Source organism: Lathamus discolor, chromosome 3 (genome assembly GCF_037157495.1).
Source record: "Lathamus discolor isolate bLatDis1 chromosome 3, bLatDis1.hap1, whole genome shotgun sequence".
Classification (NCBI taxonomy): Eukaryota; Metazoa; Chordata; class Aves; order Psittaciformes; family Psittacidae; genus Lathamus; species Lathamus discolor.
Window position 1 is genome coordinate 108,875,862 of NC_088886.1, and position 19,869 is coordinate 108,895,730.

The 19,869-nt window shown below is 36.9% G+C and overlaps 1 protein-coding gene across 4 annotated transcripts in view; it reads left to right on the forward strand.

The window, feature by feature from the left end:
* The window catches only part of PCDH15 (protocadherin related 15), a 464,553-nt gene that overhangs the window by 126,778 nt on the left and 317,906 nt on the right, over positions 1-19,869 (forward strand). For all 4 annotated transcript variants that reach the window (XM_065671106.1, XM_065671105.1, XM_065671103.1 and 1 more), the window contains one exon: positions 2,519-2,584. In XM_065671106.1, the coding sequence (XP_065527178.1) occupies positions 2,519-2,584 (66 nt within the window). The remainder of the gene's footprint in view (positions 1-2,518; positions 2,585-19,869) is intronic.

Below are 19,869 nucleotides of genomic sequence, written 5' to 3' on the forward strand. Positions count from 1 at the left end.
AATTCTGGAAATCCTGATGTGTTTGATGGAAAACTAATTCTGTAAAAAGGCTGCTAACATGTGATTGACTTTTAGTTTTTATAATTTGCTTATTGAACAGTAGAACTAGATGTTGGCCTTTTCATTGAGACACCCCAGCAAGGAGTGGAATATCAATAATGGTGGAAAAAGTTTATTCAGTTTTCAAAAAAAATCATAAATATTCTTTTGGTAGGGCACGTGCAATTTTTAGAATGAAAAATTGCCCCTATTTTGGATTTCTCTTTGCTTGTGTGTGCAGTCATTGCTGTTCAATGGCGAATAGCAGGGCCTTTTCTGAAAACAAAATTTCAGTAGGAGTTTGTATCAGTGAGTTTCATTGCCCTAACAAAGAGTTTGTCAAAGAGTCATTCAGTTAAGCCAAAGTCTGCACTTCTAGAAAAATATATCACATCTCTGGGAAAAAATAAAGTTGTGTCTGTTACGGTCCTGGTATTTTTATAGCATCCAGTGAAAAAAAATAGGAGGGGAAAAAAAAATCCTTACTTTATGTAGATATACAAACACTGCTTATCTTTCCACACAATATGCTGATAGGGAACTACAATCAAGTGAAGGGCATAGTGCTTCATATGATGTTTGCTCTGTTAACGCCTTCAAAACAAAAAGCTTTAAAATTATCAACAGAAACTACTCAAATTTTAGGGATCAAGCTAAAGCATATTAGAGTAAAAGGAATAAATACTAAGAGTTTGTTCATGAAATAATTTTATGCAGACTGCTTAATATAGCAAACCATGTGGGTTTGTGAAATTCTATAAGCAGTGTCACCAATGTAAAGGAGTGAGTGGGTACCCACACAAGCTGTCGGTATTTTCAGACCCAACAACAAAAGACAGTGTAAACTGTATTATCATTGGTATTAATGCAGGTGTTGTTCAAGATGTTGGTAAATAGGCTCAAGGAATTTGTCATCTTTGCCATCAGTGTTTAGAAGTTTGGCTTGTAGTTGAACTCATCAGCTGAATAGCAAAGCTGTTGCTAAAGGAAATTACTGTGTCATGGAGATGTCCTTTAGAGGCTTCACTTAAATGGAGAACTGAATAAATGCTTCACAGTTTTGATCTTCCTTCATAGGTCATGTCTGTGCTGGGGTAATTATAGTCTGTAATTAGCTGCAGTGCAATTCCTTTGAAGTCAATGAATGTGTAATTTTTACCGTAAGCTGGGAAATAGCATTTTACCTCAGCTTGCTCTTGTGTTTAATTTACAGACGATTTTCTGCTGGGATTTTTGTGTAAACTGTTCAGACTTCAAAAGAATATAGTGATACTTCAGCATTTCTTTCATTGGCTAGAAACCAATTAGAACCTGCCATTTCTTACAAATGGGGTGTAGCCACCTATGTGGCTGGGGCAGTGTCAGGAGGATCAGAGGAGAGACTAAATGTCTTTAAACATATAGACTGCAATATCATATACAGTGAAATGGGAAAGAGAATGGTGTCTTTTACTACGCTGTTTCAAAGGTGCGGTGAGGCTCTTTGCAAATTAAAAGCTCTTAATTAACTTGTATTTCTCTGTGCTCTAAAGAGGTAATATTTTTGTTCTATTTAATGTAGAAAATGAAATTGTTCACGAAGTACAGACATCACATCTACTATACATGTTTTTATGTAAGATTACACCTATGCATTTGCTAGCTCTGCATGTACTGCTTTGTCTTTGAACCTATCTTTTGAGTAAACCAACAAAATCTTACTTATTTTCTTTCGTTATTCTGCTCTGCTTCCATTGATGACTCTAAACTTTTGACTCCAGACTGGCAATATGAGGGTAAGATGACAAAATGGCTTCCTGAACATTGCTTGTCTGTTTTTAATTTTTATTTTCTTTAGAACGTTATTAAAATTCTTTCCACTTTCTTTAAGTAGACCCTTTTGTTGCAGTTAAATTCAAATTACGTTTGTTTTGGTTGTGAAGCTTCAATTAAAATTCATATATTTTAATCATTCCTTTGTTATTTGTTTGGGTTAATTTACCATCCTGTTATCTCTGCCCTGAAGGACTTCTGCTTCATTGAGATCCCTGGTGGTATCTCTAGAGCAAAACACAAAAGAGTTTATTAGTGTAGCCATCAAACTGTATTGTGGTGGTATGTGATGATCTGGGGAGAGGGTGTGTGGGTGTGCATTCATGACGTGGAAAGGAAGGCTGACATACCATAGAACTTACCACAGAACAAACCACAGTAAGTTTTTACTGAGTATTTAAATATTAATTGGTGCCTGTGATGTTAAGTACTTTGTCATCAGATTTTCTCTTGCTTTGTAATGTTTATCTGAGTGAGAGATAAGCAAACAACTGAGATTTTAATCCCCTGTGAGTGTAATTTAGCTATGAGTTGTAATTTATATCACATTTAAGTGGACACTTGTCTTCAGTATGTCAAATGTGCTGACTTGTTTTAAACAAAAGCAACTAAACCCTCAAGATCCTTCTTATGGAATTAGAAATAACTTCTTTTTTCATCCTTATAGATTGCAAATTGGCCAGAACAGGTCCTCCAGCCACAATAGTTCCTATTGATGAAGAAAGTCGGAACGGTGAGTACTCTTTGGTTTTCCATGACACCACGTTGGTTACCTTCCATCAGCTGGTCAGGGTGTGGAGGCACACATGGAAAAGTGGCTTGTCTGGCTCAGTGGTGAGGACTAGTCTCTGAATAGCTGTTAATGGGGATTGTGGGTGGAAAAGTGACAGTGCTCCAAAATGCAGAGAGGTGTCATTTCTTCCTGAAAATTCTACATTTCAATAACTTTGGTCTTTGACTACAGATAGCTCATGCAAATATGCTTTTAGTTTTAACAAGTATTTATAATGCAATCTTTTGTAGTACAGTAGTTTGGCTCCCATGTTGCTGATATACCAACTTTTTACTGCCGGACTTCTTATCAATATGATGTTACTGGAAGATAAAATCCTGGTCTTTGTTTTTTGATGTGGTTAGGTAAAGCTGATACCTTCTTTCTCTGAACCTTGATAGGAGTCACAATATTGCAGGGTTTCACATGCAGCTTTTAGAAGGTGGCTTGTTGGTTTGCTCTAATAGCACAAATTTATGGACATCTTTGAAATGTCAGAACCTGCTTGCATGTAGTCATGGAAGTTTCAAAAGAAAATAAATGACTTTATTTTTTATTCTCCTGTCACATAATACAGTTCTCTAATTGTTGCTCTGTACTCTCAGCATTGCATTTATGCAGCATACTGTAATGTGAAGTGATTTACCCTGTTAGAGTTGATGCTTTTTAGAGGTGGCTGTTATTTCTGATATTAATACTTTTTTCTTTCTTTCTACTTTGTGGGTTTTTTGTGGGTTTGTTTGGTTTTTGTGGGATTTTTTTTTGTTTGTTTGTTTATTTTTTTTTCAAACCTGATAAGGCAGGCACAGTTGTACTTCATATGGTTATGATTTATCACATATGGGTGCTTGAAATGGTGGACAAAGTTCAGGTCATGCTGGTGTAACCTCTCTGCTGTTAACATTGGGGGAACTGCCTGCTGTTGGAATTGCTCGAGATGAGACAGATAATATGTAGATTTTAATGGTAAGAGAACAACATGAAAAAATGGTTAATATTCCTATGTGCTGAAGAACTCTTGGAACTGGAGTTGCTTTTAAGAAGAGGCTGCTATCTTCTTTCTGTACAGATTTTTCTTGCAATTATGTCTGTTGAAACTAAAAAATGATGATTGGTCTTAGCAAAATCAAATTGCCCTGGTAAGTGTGCCCACATGCTCAGCAGAACTCTTCTTTAAAAAAAAAAATATTTTTACATTTGTTTTATTTGGAGTTTTTTTTAATGCAGCCCAAGAGCCATAAAAGTAACTTAAGTGCAAGGTTAATATAAGTAGACATTTGTATCATTTTTATATCATGCTTGTATCAAGTGGGGAAAAAAGCTAAACAAGTCTTTTTTTTTTTTCTGTCAGGGTGTTTAAATGGTGTGTGTGATCACAACATCCATGATAGATCTTAATTTTTACATTGCAGAACTTCTATGCGTAGTCTGTGCTGCTATATTTGTCAACTGTTATGAAAATATTTTTTTAGATGTGATACCTAAATAGTTCAAGGGTCCAGAATCAATAGTGTGTTTTTTTTGTGTTTTTCAATGTATGCACTATAAGGACAGTCTTAGAATTTGATACCTAAGAAATATTTGTATCACCTTGTTGTGAAGGCATCAAGTGTTCTTGATTGTATGTGGTTAGTACCAGCATGGTTTATATCACTTTATGTGCTAACAGCACTGGAGTTGCTTATCTGAAGAATGTGGTGGGAACAACAGCTGAAACTAGGGCTAGGTGCTGACCATAGTAATTTGAAACATAAAAATTTAGAGAAATGAAAAACTTGCATCTCTCTAATTGAATGGCATTATTAACTCAATTTCTCAGCTTTTTAATGCTTGATTCAGTGTTTGCTGAAAAACAGAAAGTTAAGATTTCTGTTCATATGTAAGTGATCCTGCAAGAAAGACAGTTAATCATGAAATCATAGAATAGTTAGTGTTGGAAAGGACTTTATGATAACTTAGTTCCAGCCCCCCTGGCATGGGCAGGGACACTTCGCACTAAACCATGTCACCCAAGACTCCATCCAACCTGGCCTTGAACACTGCCAGGGATGGAGCACTCACAACTTCTTGGCCAACCCATTCCAGTGCCTCACCACCCTCACAGTAAAGAACTTCATGCTTGTATTTAAACTAAACTTCCCCTGTCTAAGTTTGAACCCATTACCCCTTGTACTGTCACTACAGTCCCTAATGAAGAGCCTGTTAAATCGAATATTGTTGGGAGAGGTGTGAATTTCCTAAAAGCTTGGCATGCATTTGCAATGATTGGATTTGTCTATTTTGCTTTGAATTCTTACAAAGTATTAACTCCCCATTAAAGCAGTAAAATTGGAAGTAGAAACTTCAATACACATTGCATTTAATGGAAGTGACGCTTCTGATCTGTAAGTCACAATATATATTAAATAAATGAATCTTCTGGGAAGCCAGCTCTTGAGTTGAAATGGCCTTAAATCTTTTGCTGTCTTTGTTGAAGTTGTAAGTTGTATCCTCCCCACTACCACATGTGACTGAAATTAATGCAAGGTAAATCTCAGTACAGTGTAGAGGCTCAGGGTTGAATCAATGCTACTATTTGTGTATTTCATATTAAATAGTTGTTTTTCTATGAGTTGTGCTTAAACTGAATGTGCATATTTTTAAATAGAAAAAGAGTTATAGCAAACAATGCAGAGCCAGGTACCAGCAGATTTTGTTTTCCAGCTCTGTGTGTGTGCCCTTCTGGCTGTCTTCAGGTTCAGGACAAATGCTTTAGCTTGCTAGAGTAAAATTTGGATCCGTGCTGAATGATGGTGTTGCAACGGAATGCATACAAGTACGTACCAGTGCACAGGTGTATACACACATACATATAGATGGGAAAATTGAATGATCAAGGGGTCAGGTAGTCTTTACTACTTGCATGCTTTGTGAATGCAACTGCACCTTTATTTTCTTTCTGATCATGTTCACGTGCTTACAGGAGGTGTTTATAAGTAGTCTCTGGTTATGCCATCAGTGTTGGAAAATGTTAACACTATTGCTAGCTGTGCTCTTTTAATATGCTGATGTTTTGGTTCTTTGCAAGCTGCTATTGTATCCTAATGATCACACTTCCATTTGTGTGACACTTTGATACAGTATCAATTTGTGTTCTAAAGGACTGCCCTCAGCCCATTTCCTTACATGTTTTACACTACACTTACAGTTTGAAACAACTAGTGGGGAAAAAAAAACAAACAACACCAAAACCAGTTCAAAAGCAGATTCATCACCAGCAGGGCCTCAGTTAGATTTAGAGAATGTCCCCTGTAACATTCAGTAGGAATGGCTTGGTTACCAGACCTCAACTGTTGTAGCCTTTCATCCTTCCTGTGCATTAGAATATGAATCTGTATAGTTGGTCAAATAAACCTATAAATAAGTCAAAACAGCTTTTCTACCAAAAAAACTTCATAATAATTTTGAGAAGGCAGCAAGCAGAGTACATAAAGGGTAATAAGGAAAGTCCGTGTGTTATGATAAGAAAATATTTTAATACTAGGTTTTGATACATTGGTAGCTTTGGTATAAGAGTTGGGTGCTGCTGTGTTATAGAGCATGCAGGCTGAAAATAAAAAATCATGGGTATTGATGCCATGGTGAATGTATTTACTGTGTGTGTTTGAATTCACTAGAACAGTTTATCAAAAAATACTTCAAATCATTTGCCATTCACTCTCAAAATTGGCATTATATAGTTGCTAAAAGTGATAGCAAAGCTGTAGCAGTAGACATTTGGATGATGTGCAGCTTATATGTCACACAATATTTCCAATGACCAAGCAAATTATTATTGGAATTGCCAATAGATGCAGAGAAACAGTCCACCAATTTTTGTTATAATACATACAAATATGTCTTTAGCTCACATAAAGAATGAAATCTAATCAGGTTATTCTATTTCCTTGTACTGCGCTGCAGCTTTCAAGGGTCTGTTGTTGATGTTGGACTACCTCTTTGAAGGTTTTAGAGTGAAGATCTCAAAACAATAACTGAGTTAACACCTCTGTGTAACATTTAATTTCATCCAATACACATATTCATCAAGTCCTGGCAACTGAATAAAAAAAATAATCCTGCTTTTTAGAAGTGTATCTTCAGTTTCGCTGCATTTAACATTGCTTCTCAGCTTGCTGATTTCAATAATTTCTAATTCTCAAAGAGTCTGGAGACCATCAAATCTTGGGGAATAAAAAAAACTTTACAAAATAACTATCCTTTGTTTTCATAGTCAGACACAGCTACCGTGTCTGACCTTCAGAGGTCTCCTTGAGAGATCAGCATAATTGTTACGATTTGACAGTTCTCCATCACTGAATTAATGTATCTTTACATCAAGTAATTTAGGTACAATAGTATGATAGATTATAGTTTTGTGCCTGTGAAGAACGCTAGAAAGGGTCAACTCTATGTTTCTTAAGGTGCAGATGAATATTTTTTTGAGCCTTTCTCCTGTTTGACTGAATGGGTTATAGTACTTGACATCATATTAACGGCAAAATTTAATTCTTCTGGATGTACAGGTTTTGGGTTTTTTTGTGGTTTTTTTTGTTGTTGTTGTTGTTTGTTTGTTTTGGTTTTTTTGTTTAATTTTTTTTTTGGGGGGGGAAAGATTTATTTTCACCCATGGCTATTTTTGAATTTGAGACTTGGTTTTTGACTTGTTTTAAAGACTGAACAAATAAAACTTATCCATACTTCAGGCTTTTTCATTACAACTGCACCCCAAGATTTTGGCAACCTTCATGTAGAGCTGCCTGTGCTTTTTACTATAGGATGAGCGTACTAAAATGCTAAAAGGCTTTGAATCTTTAAAAAGGGGTTTTAATGGAAAGTAGACTGTTAGGAAATGACTTCTAAAAGAGGCAAAATGAAAATCTGCTGGGTATGACTTATTAAAATTGCATTTGGAACAAAATGCAGAGGTTGGGGTGAGGGACCAAGTAGGCTGTAGCATTGCAGGCTTCTTGACAGGGAGTTGTGTGACCTCATGTACAACGTAGGCAGAGAGAGCAGCTGTACTTCTGTTGCCTGCTGCTTGATATTTTCCTGTACATGTTTTATTTCAAGATAGCTGCAAAGTTAGTAGAATACAGGCAAGTCCTGCGCAAATTCTAACAGGTACTTGCTTTGGGTATAAGTTATATACTTAGCTGACAGCCAGTATGCTGGCTGAGTGCGACAGAGAGCATGTTAACTAAAAGATCTACCTTAATATGAATAAGAACTGTTGACTCGTTAACACATTCATAACAAAGACCTTGCAGTTGTGAATGTTTTGTTTCTGTTCTTGCCTAGCACAGTTAAATCAGTAAATGTTCTGCTTTTGATTTATGTTTGATTTGTTATGGTACATGTGTTGTGTGTCACACACAGACAGACAGTGATGGTTAGAGTGTAGGAATAGTAGGACCATCTCCAGGCTTTACACGATTTCTCTCTCCTCTCTGTACATAAATCTCAATGATTCTTGGGGATGTTTAGTATTTATGCAAACACAGGTAAATGCAGGAATGGGTTTTCATGGCTGTAGATGGGTTTGGTGGTATTTTTGTATCTTTTCGTCTTCCTGCTATCTTGGCAGCAATCTTTTGTCAGCCTGACTTCCTGGGGAGGCAGCGGATGTGTGATCACTCTACAAATCCCCATCAATAACTCCCTGTGGTGAGGGATTAAATGGGAAATAGGGCATAAATATGCAGGAAACCAGGCTGTGGGGTTTTTCCACATTACTATTGGACCAATTGATTTTCAGTTTAATTGTATGTAATGCTGAAGAATGGACCTGATTACTAAGGCATTGACAATATCACTGCAAATTTCTGTGCTGTATCAAACTATTTTTCAGGGGCAACTGACAGAGCTTGCAGAAAATGTCTCAAGAGGCACAAAATCTTTAGCCTCTCTTCAGAGACGGGCTTAAGTGTACTAATACATTTCCTATGGACTGTGTGTGATGGCTTCCAAACAGTCATTACTTAATAGAATTTTCAGTGACTAGCAGTGTGGGCTGGAATTGAACTAATGAGCCTTAAAGATTAAGGGTCCTGCTATCCATCTCCTGTGTGGATCGTATGCTGCTTCTGGTCTGGCTGCCTTAAGACATTTTGGCTAAGGGGAAAAATTGATTTGGTAAAATACTGTTTTCTGATTTGAGGGGTTGCTGTGATTGAGCACCAGTTGAAAATAGCATTTCTGAAGAGCTGAAGTTCAGTGGCCTTTCCTACTTTTCCTTCTGTTTCAGAAAAAGGATGCATTAATGACTTGAAGGATGGGAAGGTGCTTCAGCATCTTAATTTCTTCAGATACACTTTTCTTACAGAGACAATGTCTCTGGTATTATTGCACCTTCAGAATTATTTTATCTGAGAATTTTCTAATTTTGCAGTCAAGATTTGATCATGCCACTAAGGCAATGTAGTTGGTTTAAAATATCATTTAGAAGGTTTTTAAACATTCAAAAGTTCACTTCAGGTCTACTCAAGGTATTTGAGTTATTGAAGTCCAACATGTTTTTACAACAAATAGATTGAATTGTGAGAAATGTTGTGTTACTGTACATCCTAAGAGTTGCTGAGTTCTAATTAGTGTAAAGAAAATCTGCAGCAATTACTCTTGAGATTTGATCCTGTACACCCTTGGCAGGGAGAGCAGGCTGAGATGTGCAAAGGAGTTTCGACTTTCTACTGTCCTGTGTGTTTCCCTAACTCTATTTACATGTGTATGACAAATATACAAACCAAGATAAGTTGGAAGACTATTCTGTAAAATTTTGCAAAGTCATGTACATCTAATTAACAGCTCACATTTATTTTGTATACTGAGAAGTAAAACAGTGCATCTCAATCTCCTGTTTTCTGCAGTGGGAAGGAAAGGAAGTAGGGCCCATCTCATGGTAGTGTAGCACACTGTCCCAGGGACTTCACTGGTAGAAGGAAATAGTCATAAGAGTGGTGAAATAGTTGTTTCTGTAGAAGATTTGTGCATGGAACCTTCAGGTTCACATGTCTGTAGGCCTGTTGTCTTTACATCACGCATAAGGCTCACTTTTTTGACTTGTTGCACTGTCTGCAGTAGCTCTGTGTTTACCAGCAACGAGATGAATCAGTTAACAGTATGTGTGTGGGAAGTTATAAATGAGATGAAGACAGCCTTGTATACTCAGCATCTGAACAAGACTTAAAGCTATTCCACGGGGATTAACAGGACTAAAATAGAATAGAGATACAACCTTAACTCTGGGTGTCTTGCAGTGGGAGGGAGGACTTGATTTTCTGTTAAGCTGTACAGATGTGCTAGCATGTTGTATAGAGGTGTAAGAATTTATAAAGTTATATATTCTCGTCAGTTATATTTAGTCTTTATAAGCCTCTCTATCTTCAATTTAAAAACAATAAATTTTTACCTATTACTTCCTTCAAAAATCAGTTTTATGTAGCATTATGAAAGAAAAGTAATGTTAGTTTTACTATTTCAAGTGGTTCTGAGAAAAATGTCTTGTCTGGGATGTTTGTATGGATGTGGAAAGGAAAAGAGAACAAGCTGTAATGTACTATAATTTTGTATTAATTTTTCTTAGTTTCTCCATAAATTCAATTTGAGGACTCTTTGTATTTAAATTTTGCCTTTTTCTTTTGTAACAGTTAACAATTACATTTCTGTAATGGAAACAATATCAGATATTAGCTTATATATTGTTATCGTTACAGTGAAATATTATGGTGAAACTGCTTCGGTCGGTTTCTAGTCTCAGTTGTGCAGTTGTCTATATGCCTGTGTGTCCACACATAGATATTTTTTTTTTTTCACACATTTTTGGGCAATCTTAAAGCTTTCTAATGTATTTGGGAACATTTTTCACTGTGAAAATGTTTAGTGTTTAGCTGTGGAAAATACTTATTTTCAAATATGTCTTCACCAATGTGATGTGTTTTAGGATAGAATCATAGAATAGTTAGGGCTGGAAAGGACCTCAGGATGATCTAGTATCAACCCCCCCTGCCATGGGCAGGGACACCTCACACTAAACCACCCCACCCAAGGCTTCGTCCAACCTGGCCTTGAACACCGCCAGGGATGGAGCACTCACAACCTCCCTGGGCAACCCATTCCAGTACCTCACCACCCTCACAGGAAAGAATTTCCTCCTTATATCCAATCTAAACTTCCCCTGTTTAAGTTTTAACCCGTTACCCCTTGTCCTGTCACTACAATCCCTGATGAAGAGTCCCTCCCCAGCATCCCTATAGCCCCCCTTCAGATACTGGAAGGCTGCTATGAGATCTCCACGCAGCCTTCTCTTCTCCAGGCTGAACAGCCCCAACTTTCTCAGCCTGTCTTCATACGGGAGGTGCTCCAGTCCCCTGATCATCCTCGTGGCCCTTCTCTGGAGGAGGTTTGTATATATATGATAAAGTGTAAGTTAAGGTATTGAAGCCTTAATCTTTGAGTTAAATATTATCTTGCTGTACAAGGGAAAGAGGAGTTCAATCAATGTTGCTTCTAAACCAGCATTTTTTCATCAGTTTTAAAACTATGGTACAGATACTGCCACTTTCTCGGGTCCCATGAGAATATCTTTGATAGATCTGGGAATGCTTAAATAACTAGATATTTGTTGGCCAAGGACTGCAATTTACTCTCATCATGTCAGTCAGCTACTGATGCAGTCTAGATGCCTAATATGATTGTAGCACTAAGCATCAGTAATCTTTTGCTGAATCTGTGTGTGCTGATGGTGTTTTGTGATCATTAATAATGTGTCTGTGCAGTATTAGGTTAGCCAGCAACACAAGTCTGATCTGGATCAGGCCCAGGCACATAATGGTATTTTGTCAAATCAAGTCACGCAGTATGGAGTTTATTCTGGCTTTATGTTTTTATATAGAAAGAAAAGCGATACGTTAGGTCTAATATCCGCCAGATGAAGTAACTTCTATCGGAAGTTACCTTTTCAGCATGTTTTGAAGAAATTTTAAAAAGATCAGTGGATTTGTATTGATCTGCATATACTATGTTGCTTCACAGTGCTAGGGCTGCTGTTAAGGGATGAAGCCTGAATTTACCACATTGTGGAGTGCTGTATATTTCAATCCTGTCTTCCTACGCTTGCACCAATTTGGGCTAACGCTTCTCAAAGTCATCCAGATGAGCAACTGTTGCATGGGCTGTTTTAGCTTGAGTCTAGATGTAGCTCGGAAATTACAGTCAGATCCTGAGATCACCTGAAAAGAAAACCCACAGTTTGGAGCTCAGAGCCCTGGCTCAAGTTCTGGATCTAGTTCTGTGCCATTTAGGAGTGTGTTGGTTAGATTTGGAGAAAGTGGTTATTTTGGGCATAGAAATCCACTGGGAACAGTGTGCAACTCAGGCAAGTTTCAGCAATAACATCGGAAAGGGACTTACTGACTACTGCTGTGCTCCTTAGCTTTGAGGTACCAAGTGTGCAGTGGGGTACAAGTGAAAGAGTACCAAGAGAGACTCAATTGTAGCTGACTTGGTTTATTCTTCTGGCAGAACTTCACACTCAAGGATTTCCTGAATACTCTGGTCCAAATACTGTCCTCAGATTGCCCCATAATGCAGGAAAATTGGCTGATATGTCACAGATTAATAATGCACTTTTAGACTATTTCTGTCATGACTTGCATACTTGGTTGCCAGAGAGAGAATCTTCCTTCTTTTGTATTCAGAGATACAGCCAATTAAGACTAATGCTTATTTGATCTTAATCAGTTGTCCCAGGAATCATTAGATAAAATGACAGGAATGTTATCAGAGCATAACCAGTTCATATTTAAAGAAAGGGCAAATTTCCTGGAAGAGTATAGCTGTTTTTGTCACGTAAGAAGAATCAAGCAGATGAAGGATAAGTGTAACAACTAGAAGTTAGAACTCTGCTAATAAATGCCTTCAACAATATGAAATATTTATTTTGTAACTTAGATTTGTGCTTTTTCTCCAGTTCTTCGTGTTAGGAGCTGGCTGTACATGTTGGTGCTCAGCTCACTGTACTAAGTTGTTTAAATCAAAATGTAAGCTAATGCAAGAAAGTATCGCTTCTTTGCTGACAATTTGAATTATATTATAAGTTCATGAGATTGGAAGAGAGGCCTAAATTTATGGAAATTATTTTTGTTTCATTCAAGCCTGTTTATTTCCATTTTCAAATTATGTGTTCTTAGGATTTTCAAATTAACAATTTCATTGAAAAGTCATGAATCAATTTGTTGTCTAATGCTATTTTTATACCACCGCTTTAAATTCACACTCACAAGTTTTTCATGGAGGGCAACTGTGTAAAGACTGAAGAAGCTGTAAAATGGATGAGCTTATTATTCCACTTCTATTCATGAGTACAGGTATTATCTGTGGGCAGTATTTGAACAGAATTTTTATTAAAGATCTCTACAATTCTCCTTTTTCAGTGATTTTTTTTTTTTTGGTTGGTTTGTTGTTTTAATTAAAGTGCCAAAAAGCAGGAGATAATTTGGGGTGGAAGTAGGCAAGAAAAGAAGTAATCCTTTTAGAAACTGATTAAGTTATTCTTAAGGATAGAAAATAAAGTTAGTAAGGGATAGAGTTGGAATAATTTTAAATTATTATTTAAATTATTAAATGACAGTTCTTTGTGCTGTCAGCTGTCTAGAAATATAGAGTACCAGTCCTAACCTGGTATTGGTGCTCTTGTGGGGAGGCAAAATAGATGCTCTTAAATTGCCTTCAGGCATGAGAAGGTTTTTTTCCCCCTTATTTACATCATTAGCGGTCTTATCTACCTCTGTAGGTTCGTAGGACTTGTATGCAGTCATCAAAGCTATTTTGTTTTTCTTTGCATTGTCTGTGCACAGATGTCATATCTTGGCTCATGTTGTATCTGCTGAAATATTTCTTCTGCTGGCAACTTGCGGCTGTCTCAGTGTACCCACAGGCACTGATTCAATGGGAAGCTATGGAGTTTTGTTCACTAAATATAGAATAACTTTATGAGTAATTAGCAAATCAGACAAGACAAGAGTTCTTCCCTAGTATTGATATTTAAAATGACAAAAAATGGGGAATTTAATTCCATTTTGTGGTAGATATAACTTTTGTGAATAATGATTCTGCTCTGTAATTGCCAAAGCCTTTTCAAAATGTATTTGAGATTCACTTTTTTTTACTGGAAATTCTCCTCAGAGTGATTTCAAATTTTCTGAACAGTTCATCTTTGATAGTTTGAGTATTCAGAATAAATTATTCAAATTATGATACTCGATCCATTCATATTCCCGGGTTGTCAGTTTACCTTTGCAAATGAAGAACTGCACATTTTAACAATTTGTTCATTCATATAATTTTGAAAAATAGAATGTCATTTTACTAGCGATAGTCTTTGACTGTCTTATCCTTTACAGTTCCAGTAAAGCAGTTCAAGAATAGGAGTATTTGATAGATTTTAAGCCTGCTTAAAATCAGTTTTCCTCCAGGGATTGGGAGGTGACTGTTCTGATCAATCCTCCAGTAGTAATTGCCAGAACTGTTATGTTGTGCGTTCTAAGTGTTTTAGCATCACTTTATATTTGGAGTTACTGTTTATTAACTAACATGTATGCCCACAGGAGATTAACAATGCCTCAATTTTTCTATTCCTTGCAAACAAAGAGGGAGCACCAGCGAACTTTGAAAGAAACCTGTTTTGAAATCTTTGTTCACAGTGCATTTGAAACATAAACAGAATTTCTTCCCATGGCATGGTTTTGAATACAGAATACTGTTTGCACAAAACTTGACATGAAGTGTGTATTTCACTTCCTTTTGGCATGTCTCAAAAACAGTACCGTGAAAATCCTTTCAGAAGCAAGAGTAGCATATATGGGTAAGCTCAATAAGGTAGATGATGCGTTTAAATATTTACCTTATTTTCAGCAAGTGATAGTACTTTTGCTGCCATGAATTAAAATTAATTCTTGCCAAGTTCTTCTTTTGTGAAACCTTTCCTCTTGTGGAAACGTATTTTACATTTGGCACACTGCTCATCTGGAAGAAAATCTTTTCCCCAGAGCATGTCACTGTCACTGTAATGGATATCTCTTACTGTTACGCTATTGACTAATAAGTCAGCTGTTCTTGTTTTATATTCTCTGCTGCCTGTTCCTATAAGCAACTTTCTTACCCTGCTTACCCTGATGTGGGAATTGGGGGAATTTATAGGAATGCCAAGACAAAAGAGTGGCAGAGCCAGGAATAGATTTAAGCATATTGTAGCAAGTGGCAGGGGGAGAAATGTTTTTGCTGAGTTTCACAAAAGTATTCCAAAGCAGGCATATAGGGTTCATAGGTGTGGATGAGCCTGCCACAACCACCTTCTAGGAAAGATCAATCCTGGGTCTGTTCTGAATGTCCCAGCTGGCCCTGCTCTAGGCAATGTGAATGTAGCGACTACTAAAGAGAACTTGTAGCGCTGAGAGCTCAGGTCTCCTCTTATGCCACTGGCAAAGGTCTCCACTGTTGTCGAAGTGAACGGATCTTCTGCCTTTTGGGGAATGGCTTTTTACGTTTGTTCAGTGTCAAATGATAGGGTTCCTAATCTGCAGTTCAGAGTCTGTTTTTCCTTTTTCATGTAGCTTTTCTGAGCTCTATGTTGGGCAGGTGCTTCTCCTCCTAAAAGCCATTCCTCTGCTGGTTTCTGTGTGCTTGAGCTACTTGATCTTGGAATCATCTTTTATTATCCACTTGGGCTTTGTTGAGCTGTACAGACTCAGCTCACATCGCTTGTGAACAATTCATCGCTTGTTCAACGCAGTCCTGTGTATGGTTAATAACATGTTGCTCCTTTCTGTATACTCTTGAATTGAAATATTTACAGCTCATGTAAATCATAAGTTGATTTTTTTTTTTCTATCCATGTGAACTAAGATGTATTTGGACTTGTCAGATGCTGCAGCTCTTATGTTATCTTTTTGCTAAATAGAAATATTTTTCACTCTGCTGGAACTGTTCACTAGTTTGAGTTGGAATGATCCGTGTTCTCAGATTCTGGCGGTGGCTTGGGACATGTCATTGATTGCGCATACTGAAGAGAGTTGATGAGCAGAGGAACCCTTTGAGAGTAAGGTCTGTTCTCATAATGTCTAATAATGCTTGAAACATTTTTATTCTGGGCTCACTTCCCCACCTACCCCTTGACTTATTTGAATGAGAAAATGATCTGGCAGAGCTGTAGTAAAAGTTGTCTCTAATCTATGAAAATACATATTTTGGTTGCATATAAGATTCTTGGCATATTCATTTGAATGGTTGCTTGAAAATCTTGTTTTCTTGGTAGTAAAGGTAGGTGAGATATTAGGTACCTTGTAAACTTACCTTTTAAACTTACCTTAAACTTACCTTCTGACATGCCTTCAAGGAGTAAAATGATTTTTTTCTCTGGTTTTATGCATACATTATTGTGGAGCCTGATACCAGGAAATACTGTCTGTGGCATAGGTTTGGAAGCAACATTGTCGCATGTAAAATGCTGTTTAGACTTACAAAACTGTTGCTGAAAGCTTGTAAAGAGGCCTGTAGACAAAGGGGGCTGTGCTTGGTTGGACTGAAACAGTGTATCTGCACATCACTATAAACTGGCAGCTGGATCTACAGTATGTTCAGTTGAATCTTGGCTTGGGAATCTGTTTGCCATAGATGATTTGTATGCATCCCAGAATACTGAAGTATGGAGAGCTAATGACATTTAGTGGAACGTAAGTCTGTGGATAGGTATCTTAAAAGCTTTTTTTAAAGATTGAGCATGTTATGTTTGTAAGCCTGCTTGGTTTTGGTGACAGTCAGGGAGTTTGTGCCTCTTTAGTTCTATGTGTTTAACAGTATGAGCTGCGTTTCCAAACTGGCCTCCTTCCTTTTACGTGTCAAAAGATTTCCCATTCATACTCAGCATGTCTTTTCCAACAGTGCTCATTTGTGGCTGATATCCCAGATTGAAAACAAACAAACAAAAAGTTGTTCCCAGGCCTTTCCTGAACAACCCAGAAAATCAATTAGTTGTCTGTAGGGTTTAAGGTTTGCAGACTGGCTCCTCTTGCTTCTCCTGAGGAGCTCAAATTTACATGGTTTCTACTTGCCATCTGTCCTGTGGAAAGCTCTTCGTGTTCAGTTGCTCTTGCCATGGTGGACATTGTTGTCTCTGCTTGTTATGCAGATTATTCAGAATGATGTAGAGGGTAGTGTTCAGATAGTTACCTTCTCTGCTTCGCTTTTTATCGCAATATAATATACAGAATCAATAGAAAATCTAGCAAATGACAGTTGTGTCGCTGTGTCTCCTTCAGGAGGTGCCTGAGGACTTTGGAAAGGCTTTATCCCAGAAATAAATTTCCCATTACTTTTCTGAAGCACTTTTTATAAGCAAGGGAAGCTTTAGAAGATTTCCCTGCTGTTAAGGAAACCTCAAGTAAATTTTCATTTAAAATGATGATAAAACTAATACTTTTTTCACACCTGAATGAGAAGGTTTGTCTTTGCATCTGTCATTCTTCAATATATGCCTCAAAGGATTACTGATAGCATGAAACTGGACCAGGTGAGTAATGAGCTGTTTGCAATGCTCTCATCAGCATTAATACCTTGGGGAAAAAAAAAAAAACCAACCACCAAACAAAAAAAAACAAAAACAAAAAAAAAAAACAAAACCCAAAAAACAGACAACAAAACAAACAAACAAAAACCCACAAAAAAGAAACAAAAAAAAAAAAGAACAACAGGGGGACAGGTGGAAGAAAAAGTTTTGCAAATGGTCATGTCCCAGCTTCCTTTAATTACCTTTATTTTGCTTTGATCTTGAAAAGACAGATAACTGTTCGGCAACTCAGAGTATATTTTTCTCCCTTATAGTCCCTGTGTTTTTAAGCACGTTCCTCTGAAAACATCAGTAATTTTAGCTTTATTTGAACATTGAAATGCTAATAAGAATAACACTGAAGTTATTGCTTGTTTTGAACAGCAGAGTGCTTGTGACAGTAAAATCATTCAATAAATGATGGATTTCAAAGCTTTGCTGGCTTAAACATAAATTACTTTTCTTGGTTTATTTTGTTACATAGTCTCATGTGAAAACTCCTTGTATCCTTTTAGATTTTCAAAGTCATGTTAATCAAACCCAATGTTATGCTCCATGACTCTGATATTATTCTTTTTCTGCTTTATTCACTTAACCATTTTTCATCATTACTCTGGTATTCTGCATTTTATCTACTGACACAACTTTTCAGTAAAATACAGCCTGGTTAAGATAAATCAAGTCTTGACCTTCTGAGTATCTGCCACCAATTTATACCATTAGCGCAATCCCTGTGATAATTTTCTTTCTCTAATAAGCCCATCTGTAGCTGTTCTGAGGAACAGTGGTCAACTGTAGGATCTGAAGGGCCAATATTTTTTTTCGATCAAGTATTTGACAAGGGAGTTAAGGTTGCTGTCAGCTCTGAACTCTGAAATGCTTTTATGATGTTTTTCATCATGAGTCTACACACTTTTAAGACTCGGCTTGATTCACTGCCCCTTGGGATGGAGCTCTTTTGCATATAAACCAGGTGTTTTACTATTGTTTGTGGTATTGTACTGGAGGACTGAATGTATTTGGAATAAAAATGTAGCAAACTTCTACAGAGTGTGAAGCGTCTTGGAATTTTTTTTTTTTTTTTTTGTTAGATTTACTTTTCTATGACAAGTTCTGAGTCAGCCCAAATGTACATTAGTTCTTTTCAGGATTCCACCTAACTTTTAAAATGTGTCTCTATGTTTTTATAGTTTCTTGTTTGTTCTTTTTCCTAATCACTCATGCTATTACACTTCATATGCAGCTCCCCACCCACTGCTTTATACATTCAAGTCTTTCCATAGTTCCACAAAGTGTGCAAAGTGGCGGGGTGATTGGGTGCAGCACTGGCTAATGTAGCAACCTGAGCAATAGGTCATGTTTTGGTACTTTTCCTTTCTGGTTGTTTCTGGTAGGTAAACCTCATCATGTAGATTCCTCCCTCCTTGTTGCATTTTCACCTGTTTGTCAACTCTGGTCAACTCTTGCCTCTCGTGTCTACTCCCTTTTACAAGCAAAAATCCCATTAGGCTCTTTTGGGGATCCTTTTGTGAATTATGCTCTCTCTCTAAAATTATTTGTTGAATGTCCTGATTTTCTGAGTTTTGGAGCCTGTAGGTTTCTCCCCATATCTGTCTGTCAAAGTTCACTTTTTGTCAAATTCAGTTTCAAGAATTAACTATGCTTACATCATGTACCAGAGACTCCTGGGAAATTCAGTTCTGGCTTTGCCTTACTCTCCTCTTTATTCAGTTTCCCAGAGATCATTCTCTCTTGCTTTGATTTCCTGTTTGCATTGTGTTGATGTAGCTCCCAGGGTGGGTTGTTGTTGTTGTTGTTTCCTTGGGTTTTGTTTTGGTGTTTTGTTTTTGTTTTGTTTTGTTTTTTCTCATCTGATTATTCTGTAGTTTAATTCTATTGGTTTGAAGTGATAGAAATGTCAAAGATGAAATTTGCCTTCCTTAAGGAAATGTTTAGTGGCTTTCACCTGACTTAACTGGTTATTTGCCACTTCTTTTGGAAAAGAAAAAATAAATAAAATGTTAGAACAACAAAGATCTATTTTCCTTTTATCCCCCCTGTAAGCTGTATATTTTTCTGAGCTGTTACTCTTAATGCATTCATTCAGCTTAATTTCCTTTTTTTCTTTTCCCAAAATGCTGTAAGTGCAGTAATGTGTTATACTGATGTCCTCTTGCTTATAATTTTGCACTTGGCTTCAGAGGTGCTACTTGTGTGTGTTAAAACAGTTAACAGAAATTTGGAGTACAGCTGAAGTCATCCTTTGGTAGGTTTGGTACAGTTGAGTGTCATATGCGTGGCAATTCCCTTGAAGGTCAGGTTTGCTGTTCTTTTCTAAATATATATGCAGATTTATACAAAAACTTAAACATGGTTTATTCATTTTAAAGTATAGATAAGAAAAAAGAAACTGAAAAGGTACTAGTACTCCTGTTTCTCTTTGCATTCTCCTACTTTTCCTGCTTTTTTTTCTTCTCCTTTATGGTTTTATTCTTCAGTGCATCTTAGTTCAATACCATACTTATGCCACATCTCCCTTGTATTTCTTAGTGAAACAGTCATGACTGAAAGCATGAAAGATGAGCTGTTGAGCACACGCTGGGCACACCTCACAGACTGTGGTGACACA